Raw genomic sequence first — 21,094 nt, 5'->3', positions numbered from 1 at the left:
CTTATGCACAGTAGCCGCAGATGGTATTAACCACCTCCCCACAGGCATCCAAATGATGCGGTCTATAGGGGCAATCTCTAGGTCACCTGTGTGACTAGTGTTCTAGAGCAACCTACCCCCATGCATAAGCTTAAGTATATATAGGACACCTGGCTCAATAGCCATCTAAATGTCGCATGCAATCATGCGTCCGGCGGTGCCCCTCCATCGGGACAGTTATGCAGATGCATTGGAGACCGCATCAGAAAAAAATTACAGTGCGTGGTTTACGCATTCTAACCAAACTCCATTCACACAATCAAGATCCCGATTTCATGCAAGGGTGGGATGAACTAAAAACGAAACAGACGTTAGAACAAATGAAATACTTACATGACTACGAATTAAAATATTCTGAAAAATTACGTAACAAATTGCAAAGTGAACAAAAAATACTACTTGAATTGTCTGGACACCCAGAATTTGAAAAATTTGAGGATAAACTGCAAAGGAAGGTTAATCTATACACTGAGGAAATTAAAAATAGAAAACAAAGGAAGTTTCTACGTGATAGCCTTGATTTTAAAAATAATAAGGTTTACACCTGGTCTGAGAAACCAAGGGGTGAGGGTGAACAGGGGAGCCCACGAGTCAGCGCTTCTGATACAGAAACACAATCAGAAAGCGAAGCGGGATCTGGAACACAAGGACCCCAACCACATAAATATAAGAATAAAAATAGAAATAAAAAGAAACCTTATATCCCGAGGCGACAACAACCCCCCAATCGTCATCCTAACCCAGCAAACCCACAAGGGAGTGGTTTTTTAGACAAGCCACCCAGTATACCCAACCCACAATGTGTAAACACGCCAAATATCGCACCGACCCCTCAACAATTGGGATTACGAGACAGAAAGAAATGGGGGTATACAGGCCAAAAGAGAGGCAGGCTGAATCACCAGTGGTAAATGACACACCGTCTGTGGAGAATATAAACAGCTCCATGAGGGTTGTAAATCTCTCCACTTATCCGTTATCTATCACACAAACAACACTACTTACCAAAGGCCTTTCATATGTACCGACAGCACGTTACAATGCCTTTGAGTGGGTAAAAGATATAAACATGTTTGCACGCAAACTTGCCCTTATTAAAGTTTTTGAATCAAAGGAGGCAAAAGATAGAAAGAGTAAAAAGTCTGAAAGGGAAGCCCTAGAGGCCTTAGAGCAGTTACTCCAGGAGAATAATGAAGGGACAGTGGAACTTATACCACCAAGTGGTGACAAGAAAAAGAGTACATTCTGCCCGTCCTTATCACAATATCCTCAAATTAGCACCTTTGTTGAGATGGTTACGCGAGCACTCAGACAGTTGGAAGTTGACACCTACCGCTTCCCTATATGAGACAATTTGGACAAAAAGGAAAGACAGGCCTTAGATGATCTCAGAAGAAACGATCATATAGTGATCAAACCCGCTGATAAGGGGGGCAATATTGTGGTGATGGATGTAGCATCTTATGAAAATATGTGTATGGAGTTGCTCGGTGACCAATCACAATATGAAAAATTACCTAAAAACCCACTGTCTGATCATCAGAAAGAACTACAGGAGCTACTAAAGGATAGATATGACAATGGAGGGTTAGACATTGATGATTATGAACGTCTCAAAAAATCTACAGAACACCCGGTAATGGCTGTTTTTTATGCCCTCCCCAAGATACATAAAAAGAGATCCCCACCACCAGGGAGACCTATTGTATCAGGACGTGAGAGTCTGACTGATACAACTAGCCAGTATGTTGATAAATTCCTCCGTCCTTTTGTAGAAACTTTACCTTCCTATCTCAAAGACACGAAGGACGTACTGACCAATCTACAAGATCTTGTAGTGGCCCCACACACTTTACTGGCTAGTATCGATGTTGAGGCCCTCTATAGTAACATTCAGCATGATCTGGGTCTTAGAGCAGTACAGCACTTCCTGTCGACCAGGGGTACGCACCTACAACAGCACAATGTTACCATTATAAGTCTATTGTCATTCATACTTACTCACAATATATTCTGGTTTGGAGGAAAGACCTACCATCAGCTCAGGGGCAGTGCTATGGGGACGGCGTGTGCCCCCTCATTTGCAAATCTGTTCCTGGGCTGGTGGGAGGACACCATTGTCTTTGTTAAAGATCTCGAGTTTTATACAGCACACATCACCTACTGGGGGCGTTTTATTGATGACATCTTGATCCTCTGGGAGGGCCCTCGTGATCTGTTCATCGACTTTGTGACTATACTCAACACAAATGAAATTGGGATGAGATTCACTTATGAAGTGAGCGATACGCAAATCAATTTTTTAGATTTAAACATTAGGAAAGATGCACAGGGTCAGATAGAGACATGCATTTTCCGAAAACCCACCGCAACAAACTCTTTACTCAAATGGGACAGTTTACATCCTAGGTCCCTGAGAAAAAGCATCCCAATTGGACAGTTCCTGCGAGCCCGCAGGAATTGTTCCCATGAACAAGCATTTGAGGAGGAAAGTAAGCTATTGACTGACAGATTTTTACAAAGAGGTTTCCCAGAATCAGTGATCAGAAATGCATATGATCGGGCTAAACGTACCCCCAGACAAGAGACTCTAACTAATACCCCATCCAGAAACCGTTCGGATCTATTAAGTAGGATGCCACAACGTTCACCACCAAGGCTTGTGGGTACCTACACTGAACACTCACATACGGTGTTCGAAATAGTAAAACACTATTGGCCAATCCTCACAAAAGATAAAGATCTGTCCAGATTTCTGACCCCCTACCCGTCCATCACGTATAGAAGGGCGTTGAACCTTAAGGATATATTAGTTCACAGCACATTCTCTAAAACCCCTACACCAGTGCAAACATGGCTACCTACCAAACCTAATGGGTCCTTTCACTGTGGCAGGTGTAAAGCGTGTAAGTACATGCCCACGGTGAAAAGTTTTGTAGCCCCAAGAATTGGTAGATCATTTGAAATCAGGTCATTCATCACCTGTAACACTAAGGCGGTAGTCTATGCAGCAAGATGTAGTTGCGACCTCCTGTATGTAGGCAAGACTACTCGTGCATTAAAGGAGAGGGTCCTTGAACATATAGGTGACATTAATCACAAAAATGATACAGCGGTGGCTAGACACATGAATCTAGTTCACCCTCAATCGCGTTTTGATATTTCATTTTGGGGGATCCAACATTGGCAGAGAAGTATTAGGGGAGGAAATCTGGACAAGAGATTGACTCAAATCGAATCCCAGTGGATATACCGCCTGGACACGATTGCTCCAGGCGGTCTGAATGAGGATTTTAATTTGGCGTGTTTTCTGTAATCATCATGTCCCTGCACCAATGGTGAAATTTACCAACGTTTATTATTAGGCGCAGCATGTACTTACCTATGAGCGGCGGGTCAACAAGATGACCTAATGTAGGGCTGACAACTTACAATACAGGACGTCAATTAATGTGTCTATACGAATGCGGCACTGCAGCAGTTGGCAGGCGTTTGTGCGCAGTCTCTGATGCGGTCTCCAATGCATCTGCATAACTGTCCCGATGGAGGGGCACCGCCGGACGCATGATTGCATGCGACATTTAGATGGCTATTGAGCCAGGTGTCCTATATATACTTAAGCTTATGCATGGGGGTAGGTTGCTCTAGAACACTAGTCACACAGGTGACCTAGAGATTGCCCCTATAGACTGCATCATTTGGATGCCTGTGGGGAGGTGGTTAATACCATCTGCGGCTACTGTGCATAAGAATTCCCCCGCCATGTGTCTGCATCAAATTTATTTGCTGATATACGTGCGCATGTGGGTTTGTTTACAAATTCCATCAGCCGATCACTAATCGGTTCCGCCGCCGCTGCCTGTGAATAGGACGTTCTGTTGACTATTACGGGCGTCCCTAGTAACCAAGGTAACATGATTACCGGAAGTGACGTCGCCGCCAACCGGAAGTGCGGCGGCGTCACTAAGGATGCCGCTCTGAATAGACGGCGCTTGTTCGGGGGCACACAGCTACTCCCCCCAGCGCGTATGAAAGCGCACCGTTCTCTGCTGTGCCACCATGTAACAGGTATGAGCAATACATAATGGACACACCCCACAGGGGTGTTCCGCACATCCTCAGTAGTATTTAAACACGCACCAGAACTGGTGCTTCAGCTCTGACTGGGGCTATTGCTGCTGGGGGGAATTTTGTTGGGTGGAGGGTGCACTGATTTCATTGTATATATGTATAGCAATCTTTGAGAAAGCCGATGGGGTGAAACATGTCAGATCAACAATATACAATCACTTTGTAAATAGCACCTGAGCACATTTCTATACCACCCCAGCGTTTACAGTGTTAGTTGCGGTTCAACTTGGTCTCATGCGGGTCACAGTTACCACAATACATTGACCTTGCATGACCACTGCAACCTTCCCTGTATCTGTGGGAGCGGCGTATATATATGTACAATACATATGTGGAATAGCTACACCACCCTGGCACAAATGCCATTGTGGGGGATAAGCGAAGACCTCCACTTATGACTCAATATACCGCCTCCATTGTTAAGAGGACTGTATTCGGACTCTCTTTTAACTATTTAGTATTTATGTATGAGTGACCATACTCTGTCTTTGTACCCAAAGGGTTTGTCCATTCTGGACTCAGCGTCAGTGATTCATTTCCCTGGTACACATTTCTCGGCAAGTGTTTGGCATTTTTGTATGTTAGGTGTTACCGAGCACCTCCTAACTGGGTATGGCCTATCTATCTGAGGGTCTCCCAACCATTGAATCCCTGACTAGTGCAGCGAGGGATGCCTTCATAACCAATCCTACTGATGATGATGATGACAGCACTTATAGTGCAGACACGGACGTAGAACCTGTTTTTAGGGACATATTCAAAACGTACAAAGAGTTCACACGATCCACATGGGAAGTGGCTAGTTATAGTGTTTACCTCAAGGAACAAATTACAGTGCGTGGTTTACGCATTCTAACCAAACTCCATTCACACAATCAAGATCCCGATTTCATGCAAGGGTGGGATGAACTAAAAACGAAACAGACGTTAGAACAAATGAAATACTTACATGACTACGAATTAAAATATTCTGAAAAATTACGTAACAAATTGCAAAGTGAACAAAAAATACTACTTGAATTGTCTGGACACCCAGAATTTGAAAAATTTGAGGATAAACTGCAAAGGAAGGTTAATCTATACACTGAGGAAATTAAAAATAGAAAACAAAGGAAGTTTCTACGTGATAGCCTTGATTTTAAAAATAATAAGGTTTACACCTGGTCTGAGAAACCAAGGGGTGAGGGTGAACAGGGGAGCCCACGAGTCAGCGCTTCTGATACAGAAACACAATCAGAAAGCGAAGCGGGATCTGGAACACAAGGACCCCAACCACATAAATATAAGAATAAAAATAGAAATAAAAAGAAACCTTATATCCCGAGGCGACAACAACCCCCCAATCGTCATCCTAACCCAGCAAACCCACAAGGGAGTGGTTTTTTAGACAAGCCACCCAGTATACCCAACCCACAATGTGTAAACACGCCAAATATCGCACCGACCCCTCAACAATTGGGATTACGAGACAGAAAGAAATGGGGGTATACAGGCCAAAAGAGAGGCAGGCTGAATCACCAGTGGTAAATGACACACCGTCTGTGGAGAATATAAACAGCTCCATGAGGGTTGTAAATCTCTCCACTTATCCGTTATCTATCACACAAACAACACTACTTACCAAAGGCCTTTCATATGTACCGACAGCACGTTACAATGCCTTTGAGTGGGTAAAAGATATAAACATGTTTGCACGCAAACTTGCCCTTATTAAAGTTTTTGAATCAAAGGAGGCAAAAGATAGAAAGAGTAAAAAGTCTGAAAGGGAAGCCCTAGAGGCCTTAGAGCAGTTACTCCAGGAGAATAATGAAGGGACAGTGGAACTTATACCACCAAGTGGTGACAAGAAAAAGAGTACATTCTGCCCGTCCTTATCACAATATCCTCAAATTAGCACCTTTGTTGAGATGGTTACGCGAGCACTCAGACAGTTGGAAGTTGACACCTACCGCTTCCCTATACGAGACAATTTGGACAAAAAGGAAAGACAGGCCTTAGATGATCTCAGAAGAAACGATCATATAGTGATCAAACCCGCTGATAAGGGGGGCAATATTGTGGTGATGGATGTAGCATCTTATGAAAATATGTGTATGGAGTTGCTCGGTGACCAATCACAATATGAAAAATTACCTAAAAACCCACTGTCTGATCATCAGAAAGAACTACAGGAGCTACTAAAGGATAGATATGACAATGGAGGGTTAGACATTGATGATTATGAACGTCTCAAAAAATCTACAGAACACCCGGTAATGGCTGTTTTTTATGCCCTCCCCAAGATACATAAAAAGAGATCCCCACCACCAGGGAGACCTATTGTATCAGGACGTGAGAGTCTGACTGATACAACTAGCCAGTATGTTGATAAATTCCTCCGTCCTTTTGTAGAAACTTTACCTTCCTATCTCAAAGACACGAAGGACGTACTGACCAATCTACAAGATCTTGTAGTGGCCCCACACACTTTACTGGCTAGTATCGATGTTGAGGCCCTCTATAGTAACATTCAGCATGATCTGGGTCTTAGAGCAGTACAGCACTTCCTGTCGACCAGGGGTACGCACCTACAACAGCACAATGTTACCATTATAAGTCTATTGTCATTCATACTTACTCACAATATATTCTGGTTTGGAGGAAAGACCTACCATCAGCTCAGGGGCAGTGCTATGGGGACGGCGTGTGCCCCCTCATTTGCAAATCTGTTCCTGGGCTGGTGGGAGGACACCATTGTCTTTGTTGAAGATCTCGAGTTTTATACAGCACACATCACCTACTGGGGGCGTTTTATCGATGACATCTTGATCCTCTGGGAGGGCTCGTGATCTGTTCATCGACTTTGTGACTATACTCAACACAAATGAAATTGGGATGAGATTCACTTATGAAGTGAGCGATACGCAAATCAATTTTTTAGATTTAAACATTAGGAAAGATGCACAGGGTCAGATAGAGACATGCATTTTCCGAAAACCCACCGCAACAAACTCTTTACTCAAATGGGACAGTTCACATCCTAGGTCCCTGAGAAAAAGCATCCCAATTGGACAGTTCCTGCGAGCCCGCAGGAATTGTTCCCATGAACAAGCATTTGAGGAGGAAAGTAAGCTATTGACTGACAGATTTTTACAAAGAGGTTTCCCAGAATCAGTGATCAGAAATGCATATGATCGGGCTAAACGTACCCCCAGACAAGAGACTCTAACTAATACCCCAGCCAGAAACCGTTCGGATCTATTAAGTAGGATGCCACAACGTTCACCACCAAGGCTTGTGGGTACCTACACTGAACACTCACATACGGTGTTCAAAATAGTAAAACACTATTGGCCAATCCTCACAAAAGATAAAGATCTGTCCAGATTTCTGACCCCCTACCCGTCCATCACGTATAGAAGGGCGTTGAACCTTAAGGATATATTAGTTCACAGCACATTCTCTAAAACCCCTACACCAGTGCAAACATGGCTACCTACCAAACCTAATGGGTCCTTTCACTGTGGCAGGTGTAAAGCGTGTAAGTACATGCCCACGGTGAAAAGTTTTGTAGCCCCAAGAATTGGTAGATCATTTGAAATCAGGTCATTCATCACCTGTAACACTAAGGCGGTAGTCTATGCAGCAAGATGTAGTTGCGACCTCCTGTATGTAGGCAAGACTACTCGTGCATTAAAGGAGAGGGTCCTTGAACATATAGGTGACATTAAGCACAAAAATGATACAGCGGTGGCTAGACACATGAATCTAGTTCACCCTCAATCGCGTTTTGATATTTCATTTTGGGGGATCCAACATTGGCAGAGAAGTATTAGGGGAGGAAATCTGGACAAGAGATTGACTCAAATCGAATCCCAGTGGATATACCGCCTGGACACGATTGCTCCAGGCGGTCTGAATGAGGATTTTAATTTGGCGTGTTTTCTGTAATCATCATGTCCCTGCACCAATGGTGAAATTTACCAACGTTTATTATTAGGCGCAGCATGTACTTACCTATGAGCGGCGGGTCAACAAGATGACCTAATGTAGGGCTGACAACTTACAATACAGGACGTCAATTAATGTGTCTATACGAATGCGGCACTGCAGCAGTTGGCAGGCGTTTGTGCGCAGTCTCTGATGCGGTCTCCAATGCATCTGCATAACTGTCCCGATGGAGGGGCACCGCCGGACGCATGATTGCATGCGACATTTAGATGGCTATTGAGCCAGGTGTCCTATATATACTTAAGCTTATGCATGGGGGTAGGTTGCTCTAGAACACTAGTCACACAGGTGACCTAGAGATTGCCCCTATAGACCGCATCATTTGGATGCCTGTGGGGAGGTGGTTAATACCATCTGCGGCTACTGTGCATAATAATTCCCCTGCCATGTGTCTGCATCAAATTTATTTGCTGATATACGTGCGCATGTGGGTTTGTTTACAAATTCCATCAGCCGATCACTAATCGGTTCCGCCGCCGCTGCCTGTGAATAGGACGTTCTGTTGACTATTACGGGCGTCCCTAGTAACCAAGGTAACATGATTACCGGAAGTGACGTCGCCGCCAACCGGAAGTACGGCGGCGTCACTAAGGATGCCGCTCTGAATAGACGGCGCTTGTTCGGGGGCACACAGCTACTCCCCCCAGCGCGTATGAAAGCGCACCGTTCTCTGCTGTGCCACCATGTAACAGGTATGAGCAATACATAACGGACACACCCCACAGGGGTGTTCCGCACATCCTCAGTAGTATTTAAACACGCACCAGAACTGGTGCTTCAGCTCTGACTGGGGCTATTGCTGCTGGGGGGAATTTTATTGGGTGGAGGGTGCACTGATTTCATTGTATATATGTATAGCAATCTTTGAGAAAGCCGATGGGGTGAAACATGTCAGATCAACAATATACAATCACTTTGTAAATAGCACCTGAGCACATTTCTATACCACCCCAGCGTTTACAGTGTTAGTTGCGGTTCAACTTGGTCTCATGCGGGTCACAGTTACCACAATACATTGACCTTGCATGACCACTGCAACCTTCCCTGTATCTGTGGGAGCGGCGTATATATATGTACAATACATATGTGGAATAGCTACACCACCCTGGCACAAATGCCATTGTGGGGGATAAGCGAAGACCTCCACTTATGACTCAATATACCGCCTCCATTGTTAAGAGGACTGTATTCGGACTCTTTTTTAACTATTTAGTATTTATGTATGAGTGACCATACTCTGTCTTTGTACCCAAAGGGTTTGTCCATTCTGGACTCAGTGTCAGTGATTCATTTCCCTGGTACACATTTCTCGGCAAGTGTTTGGCATGAAGGAAAATTAACCAGGATAGAGGACCAGTGTGGTTTGAATTATAAAACAACATATTTTTGTTATGAAATCTTTATGGTATGCGTGACTAGGGGTGTGATGGGACGTGGCCAGGGGTGTGGCAAGGGCATGGCTTAAATGTCCCTTATTCTAATCTCAAAAAGTTGGGAGGTATGGTTATGGGTTACTGGCTTTCTAGCTACATACATGTGGCATGGGAGGTAGTACAAAAGAGTGGAGTTGGACTGCCATTCATCCTCTTACCCATTCATCCCTATGGAGAGAGATGTGTCTAGATTCAGACAGCTGAAAGCCTGTACTAGTGTGAGAATGAGCAGCATGGTACACTTGCAGGTGGGAAAATCAAGTGAGTTAATGACTGAGCATGTGTGGGGTTTTTACAGGCCCTTCTTAGGGGGTTTGAAGGAGGGAGGGCAAATGAATTATGAAGGGGTGGTGAACAGTGCTTGCCTTGCAGTGCTAGACTACCAGGTTCAAGTCTGGGCCAGGACACTATTTGCGTGTTTGCATGTTCTCCCTGTGTTATCCTGAGTTTACTCCTGGGACTCATGTTTCCTTCTACATTACATGACTATGGACTACAATATGCCAAGTAATATTATATTTCCTAACATGGGCTGAATTTGCTAGCGGCCTAATTACCACTTTTTTTCTAATTTAAGCTCCAGCAACCGCCGGCGCCCAAATCAGTCACTGAGCGCCACTATAGCCATCATTTTCATTACGTCCTATGGCGGCACCCAATTTATCAGCGCAGCTCTGCGCCAAAATCTTCCAATATATCTAACCATCCAATACATGATGCAAAAAAATAATTAAAAAATGACGCATCTTTACTTACCCGGGGCTTCTTCCAACCCCTAGAATTCTCTGTGTCTCCCGCCACAGTTCCACTCTCACCTGGTTTTCTGCTGTCCCCTCCGTAGCGGCCGGAGGGGCATGCGACTTCTGCACATGCGCCGCTCGCAGTCACACTCTGGTGGCCGTTCAGCGCAGGCGCAGTAGTGCAAAAGTACATATGGTAACGAAGAGTTAATTTTATTATTATATGTGAACATTATTTGTCATCTTTACCCCCTAAAAAAATCCTCCAATCTGGGTCTTCTTCTTATACCTTATATACCTAGCACATTTATGGCTGTATATGGCTGTATGGGGTTTTATAACATTCAATTGACAGAAATGGTCTATTTACACACCTATCTCAAGTATTCCACAGTATTCAGCGTATGCTGTACTTAAATAGAGTAACCAAGCAGCTCAGGGTGACCCAAACTACTAGGAATGTATAGGGGATAAAAGGAACCAAAAAGCCCTCCTACTAAAAAAGCAATGCTTGGTGTGATTTGCCTTCTTAAAACAAAAGGAAATTTGCAATAATTCAGTTATAAGTAAACATTTGTGGGTACCCACAATGCGCTACTACTAAATATGCAAATTATCCCTGAATTATTGCAAATTTCCTTCTGTTTTAAGAAGGCAATTACACCAAGCTTTGCTTTTTTAGTAGGAGGGCTTTTTGGTTCCTTTTATCCCCCTATACATTCCTAGTAGTTTGGGTCACCCTGAGCTGCTTGGTTACTCTGTTGTACTCGTCCAAGCCCTATTTCATACAGCCTTATCAATCCCTGCCATGTACTGATGAGGACCAAAAGTCCGAAACAGGCTGTCTACATGTGGGTTTGATATGGCTGTGTAAAACTTAAAGCTATAGGCTTGCTTTACACCAGCGGTTCTGGATGCTTGCTTGGCTTAACAAGGGCGAAAAGGGATAATTTGCATATTTAGTAGTAGTGCATTGTGGGTACCCACAAATGTTCACTTATAACCATACTTAAATAGTAATAACTATTGTCTGTCCCAGCCCTGAGCCCTCTGTTCCCATGGCAGGGAGCCAGATGTCCTAATTATGAATTAAAGAAGCTAGTTAATCACTTGACTGTTTACCAACAACTGCGTGATTTGACAATTAATACATTTAAAACAAAACAAATTCCAAATAATTATTGTACTTGAAAATAATTACTGACTGTATGGTCTCTCAAGAAGTCAGTTAAGCATTTACATTTATCAGACTTTTTTTCTGTGTTTCTGGCCATTGAACTGTCTATTATTTTCAAAGGTCATTTCAGTAAACATTTACGGGTTCCTCCTTATTACTGAGTTTGCAAAGCATGCTGGGTTTTCTAATAAAGAAAAAAAACAGGCAAACACTGCAGCAAATACGCACCTGTGAGGACTGTCCACTTCCAGAGACTCTCCGCCCACATCCAGGATTTTACCTCCACAGATGAAGAGAGAAAACTCTACACCCTACTGGGGGGGGAGGAAACAACCGTGCAAATAGCTGCCCGATATGTCACTGCCTGCCACCAACTGAGAGGAACATGATACCACATGGACTGTATACCCCCAATACCCCACTATGGACTGTATATCCCAGTCCCCCATGCTGTCCCTTACATCCTCCACACACCTATGGACTATATACCCCAACCCCTTATATCCTTCCCTTATTCCCACAATCCTCCCTCCCCATGTTAATGTTTAGTTTTGCTTTGGCAATGCTAAATGTATTTGGTCCTGCCAATAAAGCTTTTTTGGATTGGATTGGGCAAAGGTCAGAGCAGTCCTCTTATCTTCAGTATTTAGGTGTCATTGAACACCACTAAATGTATTACTATTTATTTAATATACTGTTTATACCTCCAGGATATGGCAAAGTAATTTTGTTGTGTTATACAATGACAATAAAGTGCTTGAATCTTGAATCAGTGCTTTATGAGTTCTATAGAACCATTCCTGTCTCTATCCCTAAAGGAGGCTTAAAATGTAGTCTACTGAAATCTGAACTGCAGCTATGGCCTCGATTCATAAAGCATTCCCGCATTCGGAAATGCTGAAAACTGCTCACTTTACCGACCACACAGCAAAATCTGTATTCATAAAGGCTTTTTCCGCATGAAAAGCCGACATTCGCGAGCAGAGTGATCAATCACCGCCTTGCGTGGTGATTATCATAGCAAAAGTAACAAGTAGTCAATTCATAAAGATTAGAGGTAGCGGTATGCGGACGGGTATTACCGCTACCTCTGATGTGGCGAGAAGCGTGCGGAATACATTGCAGTGAATGGGACAGACCTCCCAAGCAGCTGCAGAGAGAACACCGCATGGAGGGATTCCGCCTGCTTCTCCCGACAGCCTAACGCCTGCCTACAGCGGAATATCTCCGCACGCCTGTCACAACTAGCAAAATTTTTATGAATTACCACCCTGAAGGCGGAAATACCGACAGCGGTGTTTCCCCGCTCGACGTTACCTTCCCGACAGTACTTTTATGAATCGAGGCCTATATTAAGGAAACCCTTAGGGCCCTTTCACGCTGGTGCAGCGTAGTAAGGCATTTTACCGCAGCCTACCGCTAGGGCAATGAAAGTCTATGGGGCATTTCATACCCACGTGGTGCGGCGCGTTGCAAAAGAGGTGACGTTTTCGCTGCGGCCCCAATGCGATGGCAAACCTACGTTACCATGCGGCTCCTGCGGCAACGTGTGGTGCACCCAGAAGTCATGTAAGTCTACACCAATGCATATTTTTTAAAATGCCTGCCGCAAGTTTTACGTGTCGCGCATGCGCATAAGCGTATTTTAGCAATACACTTCTGTGCACGTGATCACTTCAGCCACAGGAAGTAATCGTCACTTCCAGGTTGGCCAGCTGCCAGATGAGGATTACCGTGTACTTACACGTTAATCCCCGAATGCTGTTTTGGCGGTTCGGTGCTGACGCCAATCCGCAGTGTGAAACCGGACTGAAGGTGGCCACACATGTTACAGTTATTTTATTTGGATTAAATTCAAAATATCTGATCCAATTTTTTGCTTGATTGAAAGTTTTGGAAGAAAATGTTACATTTAACACATGTGTTTAAGATTTTGGGAAAAAAGATTGTAAATATCGGAAAAGTTGGTTGGAAAAAACCCTTCCTGCATGGCAAGCTTTCACTCAATAATCAACTTTTGATCATTTTGCATTTTCATAGAACTACATTTTACACTGTGACATTTATCACCATATTTCATCTCTGTACATCTATGTCTTGTGATCATCATTTGCTGTTTAGCATTACAATTGAACACCACATTGCTACTTACAACTGCATTTACCACACTTTATTTTGCAACAAACACACAATAATTTTTGTTTTATTAATTACATAAATAAACCAAGTACAATACAGTTACATAATATAACACCCATATATCCTCGAATATAAGTCGTCCTTGTGTGTAGGCTAAACCCCAAAATTAATGGGAATGTCACTTACTTACAGTACACACATTACTCAGTGTGCTCAGTGTTGCAGCCATTGTTTGGTAATGGATGCCTCTAAAACCTTATCATATAAAAAGTAAGCTATACAAAGTATATCAGACAGTGGGAAGGGCTATAAACCATGCTGACTGCTGTGGCTCATTCTGCAAAGGTTGAGAGGGGCTACCCAGTCCCCTCAGCTATGATTCGAAATGTAAGTCAGACTCGTGTAAGTAGACCCCTATACTTTTATTTGGCGAGTCACACCTAAATTTCTAGACTTATAGTCGAGTATATACAGTATATTATTTTTAGACTACATACCATAAAATAGTTTTTCCATCTGTTAATTATACAGTAGATACATATCCACACACCCTCTTTCATAATTCAATCCTTTTTTTTTTGTAGTTATATACAAGTTATTCTGGTTGAATACAATTTGGCAATCCATCACACACCATTCTTGGTAAAGTTCACCACACCAAGATTCTTGGTAAAGTTGGTCTGATTTTTGTAACATGTCCAATCACAAAAAAATCGAGAAAAATAGAAAACGTTACATTTTTCAGTATAACTGATCATTTTAATCAAATTGGAGTAAAATCTAACAGAAAAATTGTAACGTGTGGCCACCTTTAGAGCTACAGAGGTTGCCATCTTTTCTCCACCTTACATATTACACTTTCTTGACTGTTGCTCAGATTCTGTGCCTCTAGCACTTTCTGATGCATAATAATGATCAAATGCAGGGCTCTATTTCTGCGAAGGCCACAGACCTATAGACCTAGACCTAGACTATGGCCTGGAGATGATGAGGCAAGGGGTAAGGCTGGGCATGGAAAAGCAGGCCTGAAAATGGAATAGGAAGGATGCAGTTGGAAAGCTGCACATGAAAAAGAGGAGCTGCTGCTTCTGGTGGATATGTATCCAGAGGCATACATTTGAAAAAGCCACGTGCTAATTTAGATGCAATAATAACAATAATGGTAAATAACAAGAGCCACAGCTGATGCAAGGATGAGAGCGGTACGGTGGAGAGTGGACCAAAATGACTACCGGATCTCGAAGAAGTCCTGAGTAAGTTAAACTGAGGGAAAATGTTCACTTAACATCTCCTAGTCCCCCCATCACACACAAACACACACACACACACACACGCACACACACGCACACACACACACACACACACACACACACACACACACACACACACACACACACACACACACACACACACACACACACACACACCAGGACACTCAATAAGTCCCTCTCTCTTATACCATTTACCTCCAGCACTTACAGTAACCCTCACTCTTTTCCACAAGACCCTCGGTTAGCCTAGTTGTGTGTGGGGGATGGGAGGGGGGGAGTGCTGTGCTATGTCGCGTATGATGTGGAGCAGAATTGGGGAGAGCCTAGTTACAATTTCCACATCGGGCCTTGAGGTCTGTAGTTATGCCACTGCAAGCTAGGTTATAGCATCTTGTACGCCTAATGTGCTCTTGTACTCATACTGTGCTGCGTGATCTGGTTTTTCTTGTTTTCCTATATGGTCGTATTGATGTATGACACCCTAAATATTGTCTGTAACCTAAACTAATGTCCAGCGCTGCGTAATATGTTGGCACTTTATAAATACAATAAATAAATAAATAAATAAATAAATAAAACACTTACTAGATTCTAGGTACTTGAATCATCCACTTCATATTCGGACTGTAAACTTTGTGCTTGTTGAACCAACTTGATAGCTTTGTCCATTCCTCAGTGGATCGACCATAGATGGAGAGACGGGGCTCTGCATATTGGTATTTTGCATCTTCTAGATCTGACCCCACTTCCTAGAACAGAACATACATATATATATACATATATATATACATATACATAAAAAGGCCAATTATATCAGTAGCAGATTGTTCCGCCTGAAAGTGGGTTCACATTAGATTGAGTTGATTCACAGAAGGACATTGTTTCCTTTGGATTCTAGTCTGTCATCAAGACTAATGTCCTCTTAGAGCAGGGGTATCAAACTCAAAAACAAAGTGGGCCGAAATTGAACAATGGGACCTAGTTGTGGGCCACCTTATAAAGTTCCCTGGTGTCTATTGGCCACCCTACAACTCCTATACAGTTCTCTGGTGTCTAGTGGTCCTACTCCCTCCCCTATACAGTTCCCTAGTATTTAGTGCTTTCCCCTGCCTCCCTCACATGGCTTCCCTGGTGATCTAGGGCTTCACCTCTAATATAGCTTCCCTGGTCGTCTTGAGTGAGCCAAACACAATGCAAGGTGGGGAACTAACTTGAGGGCCAAATTTAATGGCTCCAAGGGCCAGATTTGGCCCACAGGCCAGAGTTTGACATCTATATCTTAGTGGTATAGTGCATTTTAGATCCCTTAATAGTTCACTTAACTGCTTGCCAACCGCGTCACGCCAATGGGCGTGGCCGCGGCAGCAGCCCCAGGACCACCTAACGCCGCTCAGGGTAAGGTCCTTGGGGCATGGTTTGCAGGAGATCATCCTCTGATGACAGAGCTCCACTCCGCCTTCAGTCTCCCAGTAGTGATCGCCGCTGGGAGACTGTTAGACGGCGAAACTGATGTCTTTTATTGCTGTACAGCGATGCGATCTACTGCAGTGCTGTACTGGGGACAGCCGTGTCAGGGAGGCACCACAGCAATCTGCTGTCATAGGCTGAAACCTATGACAGCCAATCACAATGATTGGCTGGCAAGGGGAGGGGGGGAGGGAGGGGGGAATACAAAATAAATAAATAAATACACAATTTTATTTTAAAAAAAATAACATAAATATTTATTAAAAAAAAATAAACACTGGGGGAGCGATCAGACCCCACCAACAGAAAGCTCTGTTGGTGGGGAGAAAATGGGGGATCACTTGTGTGCTGAGTTGTGCGGCCCTGCAGCAAGGCCTTAAAGCTGCAGTGGCCCATTTACAGAAAAATGGCCTGGTCTTTAGAGGGGTTTAACACTGCGGTCCTCAAGTGGTTAATGTTCTTTCTCTTGTCACAAAGTGCAAGAACACGCTCCTTTCTTTAGATAAAAATAGTTGTTTTAGTTTTTAATTTTCTTTCAATGTGAAATGTTAAAGGGTGTCTTTGACCCCTCACCTTTTCATAAAAGCTGTGGTCACTGTGGACAAAGGAAGAAGTGTACATTTCATCTCTTTCCTATGGAGAGGAAGGTGCTGGGAGGGACCTCAAGTAAGCTCTCCCTTTATAAACATCATAAGCAAGAACTATACTGAACTTTATTACCATCAAAATATTCTGTCATTAAAGGGAACCTTAACTGGGGGTTGAAAAAAATAGTTTTACTTGCCTGGGGCTTCCACCGGCCCCCTGCAGACGACCTGTGCCCGCACCATCACTCACCGATCCGTGCACGTTGCCGTCCTGCGCAGTATGAGAAGTGTTGTACTGCCCATGCACAGGATGGTGACGGGAGCTTGAGCGAGGACACGCACAGCCAGTGCCACACAGGCGCAGTGGCCAGGCGAAAACGAAAGTCAGCCGCAGAGGGGGACCGGAGGATCGGTGAGTTACAGTGTGGGCACAGGACGTCTGCAGGAGGCCGGTGGAAGCCCCAGGTGAGTGAAACTTTTTTTAACCCCCAGTTAAGGTTCCCTTTAATGAACTGTTCTTACCTTATGGAGACCAGAATAGAGACAATACAGAGGCTGTTGCACACCTGTAACATGCATGCAGCCGTTTGCACACTTGATCAGAATAACTTTTCTGGGTCAATGAGTAAAAGGCAGACAATCATCATGGTCACCAATTTTTAAAATAATTCTTTCTATATTCCTCCCAGTTCAAGTTTCTTTTTTTTAACCATGCTATTTAATTTTTTGTCCGCTATAGCCAAATACATACATATACAGATGGATGCGTGCACTAAAGATTACTAACAGGGGACAAGAAATATGAAAAATGTTTAAGGGATCATCAGAACAGAATATATTTAAACTAAAAATTCATACCGTTAATCACTCTAAGTCTGCAATTTCAATTAACATTTCATTAAAGAGAAACCGTGACCAAGGATTGAACTTCATCCCAATCAGTAGCTGATACCCCTTTTCCCATGAGAAATCTTTGCCTTTTCTCAAACGGATCATCAGGGGACTCTGTCTGGCTGATATTGTGTTGAAACCCCTCCCACAGTGTGATGTCAGGACCATGGTTCTGACATCACACTATGGGAGCCTTGTTGCATTGTGGAAAATAATAGCTGTTTCCAACTGCCAAAAAAGCAAGCCGCATCTCTTTCCACTGACATCACCTGCCAGCAATACAAATGTCACCACATGATAAATGTTAGAATGTAAAAGAGGGAGATGAAAGATTTTACAATTGACACTGACTAAATCATTTATAAATAATTATTGTAAAAAATAAGCACATTTGTTCATTACGTCATTTTCACTGGAGTTCCTCTTTAACTACCGTAACTACTTCATTTGGTGTAGTACACAGCAGAACAGATTGTTCCGTTTATGACCACTACTGATAATGGACCATTATTATAACATAACCATTTTCAAATGTATTACAGACAGAAAATCAAGGGCCTGTTTCCATTTTCTGCACACGATTTCAGATGCAGAAATGCAGCCTATTGAAATCAATAGGGTGCATCTGAAACATGCGAGAAGAAAAATTATACACGCTGCAGATTTCCGCAGCATGTATCATAACCATGAATGGCATGCAACTTGTCAGGGTGTAATGTAAAAAGATTAGGGCCCATATGCAATTCACTTTTTCTCTTGAGTTTTTTCCTAGGTGATATTTTCACAACTTGTCTTAAAATGCATTTTAAGCTACCAGCAAGCAAGAAAAAACTCAAAATAATCTGATAGCACTTTTTCACCAACTTTTAGTTACTTTTTCAATTGTAAAATGCTGAGAAATTAGTTTAAAGAGAAGATGAACGTTATCTCCTAGGAGATAACTCAGGTGAAAGGTTAATTGCATATGGGCCTGTCTCTCTGTTTCAGTCTTTCTGCAAGTGTAAGGAGAAAACAAGGCGGAGGAGCCCCTGGCTTCTTTGTACATTTTTTTTTTTTACTTATGCTCACTATGATTAGAGGTCATAATTTTAACATGACCAATCACTACACTTGTTACTAGCAGGGCAGTCACAATCCTGAACCTTGAATTATCCCCAATGACTGGATGAGTATTTTGTGTGAGATCCATCAGAGGAGAAACTCTGTACAAATATTATCAATACCTTAGTAGCATACTGTGCATATGTACTGGATCGGTAACAGGAAGGACCTGTTACAGTTGCACCTGATACCGGTCTTTACTCTCTCCACAGATGCCTTGCTTGCCTTTTGATCCTGCTGGTTGCTGGTAAATTTGCTGCAGGGACTTCTATTCCCTGCAATTGTTAAAGGACTCCTTTACTTAGTAATGCAAGCACCACCTTTTTGACCTCTCCTGGAACTGCAGTCCTTGCCCCTCCCAGACATCTAATAAATACAGACCATGTAAGAAAGCTGAGATAACCATGCTAATGCCTGGGCAACACGTGTTTTTTCTGGTTCTCTTTTTCTGAGATGTTATCCTTGGTAGATGTATCCTGATGCATTGTAGATTACCTTGATCTGTAGCTATTCCTGACTTGACTGGTCTCAACCTTTGACCTGCTGTCTGACTACTTCTAAGCCTCAAATTTGGTATTTTACATTTGTTTTAACTGCTACCAGATGTCACCAGCCCCATACAAATCATGCTGTTGGCCCAGAGGGTCCAGTTTCTGTACATGGACCATCCATGTAAGCTGTACAGTATGAGATCAAGAGAATATACTATTACACTTTAAGTGTTTAATGTTTTTACAGGAATAGTGATCACTGATACTACTACTACTACTACTAATAATAATAATAATATATACTTTACCTTAATAATAGTAGCAAAATATTCTCCATCAATTACATTTTCACTTTTAAGGTAAAGGTCCCGTAATTCACTGGCACCAACAGGGTTGTATTTGGCATTAAACTTGTCAAAGCGCTGGAAAGTTTGCCTTCCCTGGAGAAAAAAAGACATAATTTCTTATATGATAGTGAATTAAAATACTTTAAGAAGAGCTACAGTGGTCAGTGTTTTTCCTTTGCGGTAGCTTTATTTAAATTAGTTTACATTGATACACTGGACTGTACCAAAAACCAAACCCCAGAGAAAATAAATACAACCTTATTTCCATATTTTTAAATTAGATGTTTCAGATATCTAGAAGAGGAAACTATGTACGTACGATCTATCTGAGTATGTTCATTAAAATTATCGAAGCCTTCTGGGCATAGTCTTAAAACTTTAAACAGTCATGTGAAACTGACCATCAAGGTTAGGTTTTAAATACTTACAGCATGAACATCCAGAGAATCTACAGTCAGGTCATAGGGGTGAAGCTTCAACTTTTCAAACACTTGTTTTAAAGTCATCTTATTGCCCTTTGCATTGTAGACTATGCGGTCAGCATCCACCCTGTAGGACCTCTTGATGAAACGTAAAAGATGCTTTTGATTCATGCAAGCAGCAGCATGGATATGAGTGTCCACCTGAGGAGAGGAGCATGACAAAGAGCAGACAGTCCATACTGTGGTTCCATGCACTGCAACAGTATTGTTAGAATTTGAATATTATATGAATTCGTAGGCCTCAGTTACTTTAACTGAGTTTAGTTAAAAGACTTGATTTGCAGAGTATACCTTTAAGGAGCATTTCTAGAAGCACTGAAGAACAGTGTGATTCGGACTGTACAAGGCCACGATGTACAGACAAAGAGGCAGTCTTGTTCTGTAAGCATCGAGTGTTTTCCTGTTTCCTAAAGGTAAACAAAGGTCCTTCTCAGATTAAGGGACATGTCACTGGAACATGGAATTTTCCAGGGCTTGCGCAGTAAAGACTGTGATTGTCATGATATCACAGGTTCTTATCAGCCAATAGCAGGCGATAAGTTAGTGATCCGTCCCTGCTCAGATGATGTCACATTTAACTCTTTCGAGTTTAGAATAAGAAGAGCTAATAAGCTCGGGCGGGGGGGGGGGGGGGGGGGGGGCTACTGCTGCTACTGACTTCTGACTTCTGGCTGATGACTTCCACTTCCTACTCTTTTTGTAATGTCTTGTCATCTTATCTAACTGTATGCTGTATATAGGCCTAAGTGCAACGCAGTATAGATGTAACATAAGAGAAAGCCTGGTTGCCATTCAAAAGGAATGGACC

At 42.9% G+C, this 21,094-nt stretch overlaps 1 protein-coding gene across 1 annotated transcript in view; it reads right to left on the bottom strand.

The window, feature by feature from the left end:
* Positions 1 to 21,094, bottom strand: part of AMPD1 (adenosine monophosphate deaminase 1) — an 81,085-nt gene that overhangs the window by 20,711 nt on the left and 39,280 nt on the right. Inside the window, exons 7-9 of the mRNA XM_068269692.1 lie at positions 20,233 to 20,427; positions 19,766 to 19,897; positions 15,506 to 15,669 (exon numbers count right to left, since the gene is read on the bottom strand). Of these exons, the coding sequence (XP_068125793.1) occupies positions 15,506 to 15,669; positions 19,766 to 19,897; positions 20,233 to 20,427 (491 nt within the window). The remainder of the gene's footprint in view (positions 1 to 15,505; positions 15,670 to 19,765; positions 19,898 to 20,232; positions 20,428 to 21,094) is intronic.

This window comes from Hyperolius riggenbachi, chromosome 2 (genome assembly GCF_040937935.1).
Source record: "Hyperolius riggenbachi isolate aHypRig1 chromosome 2, aHypRig1.pri, whole genome shotgun sequence".
NCBI classification, from domain to species: domain Eukaryota; kingdom Metazoa; phylum Chordata; class Amphibia; order Anura; family Hyperoliidae; genus Hyperolius; species Hyperolius riggenbachi.
This window is presented reverse-complemented; position numbering and strand designations above follow the sequence as displayed.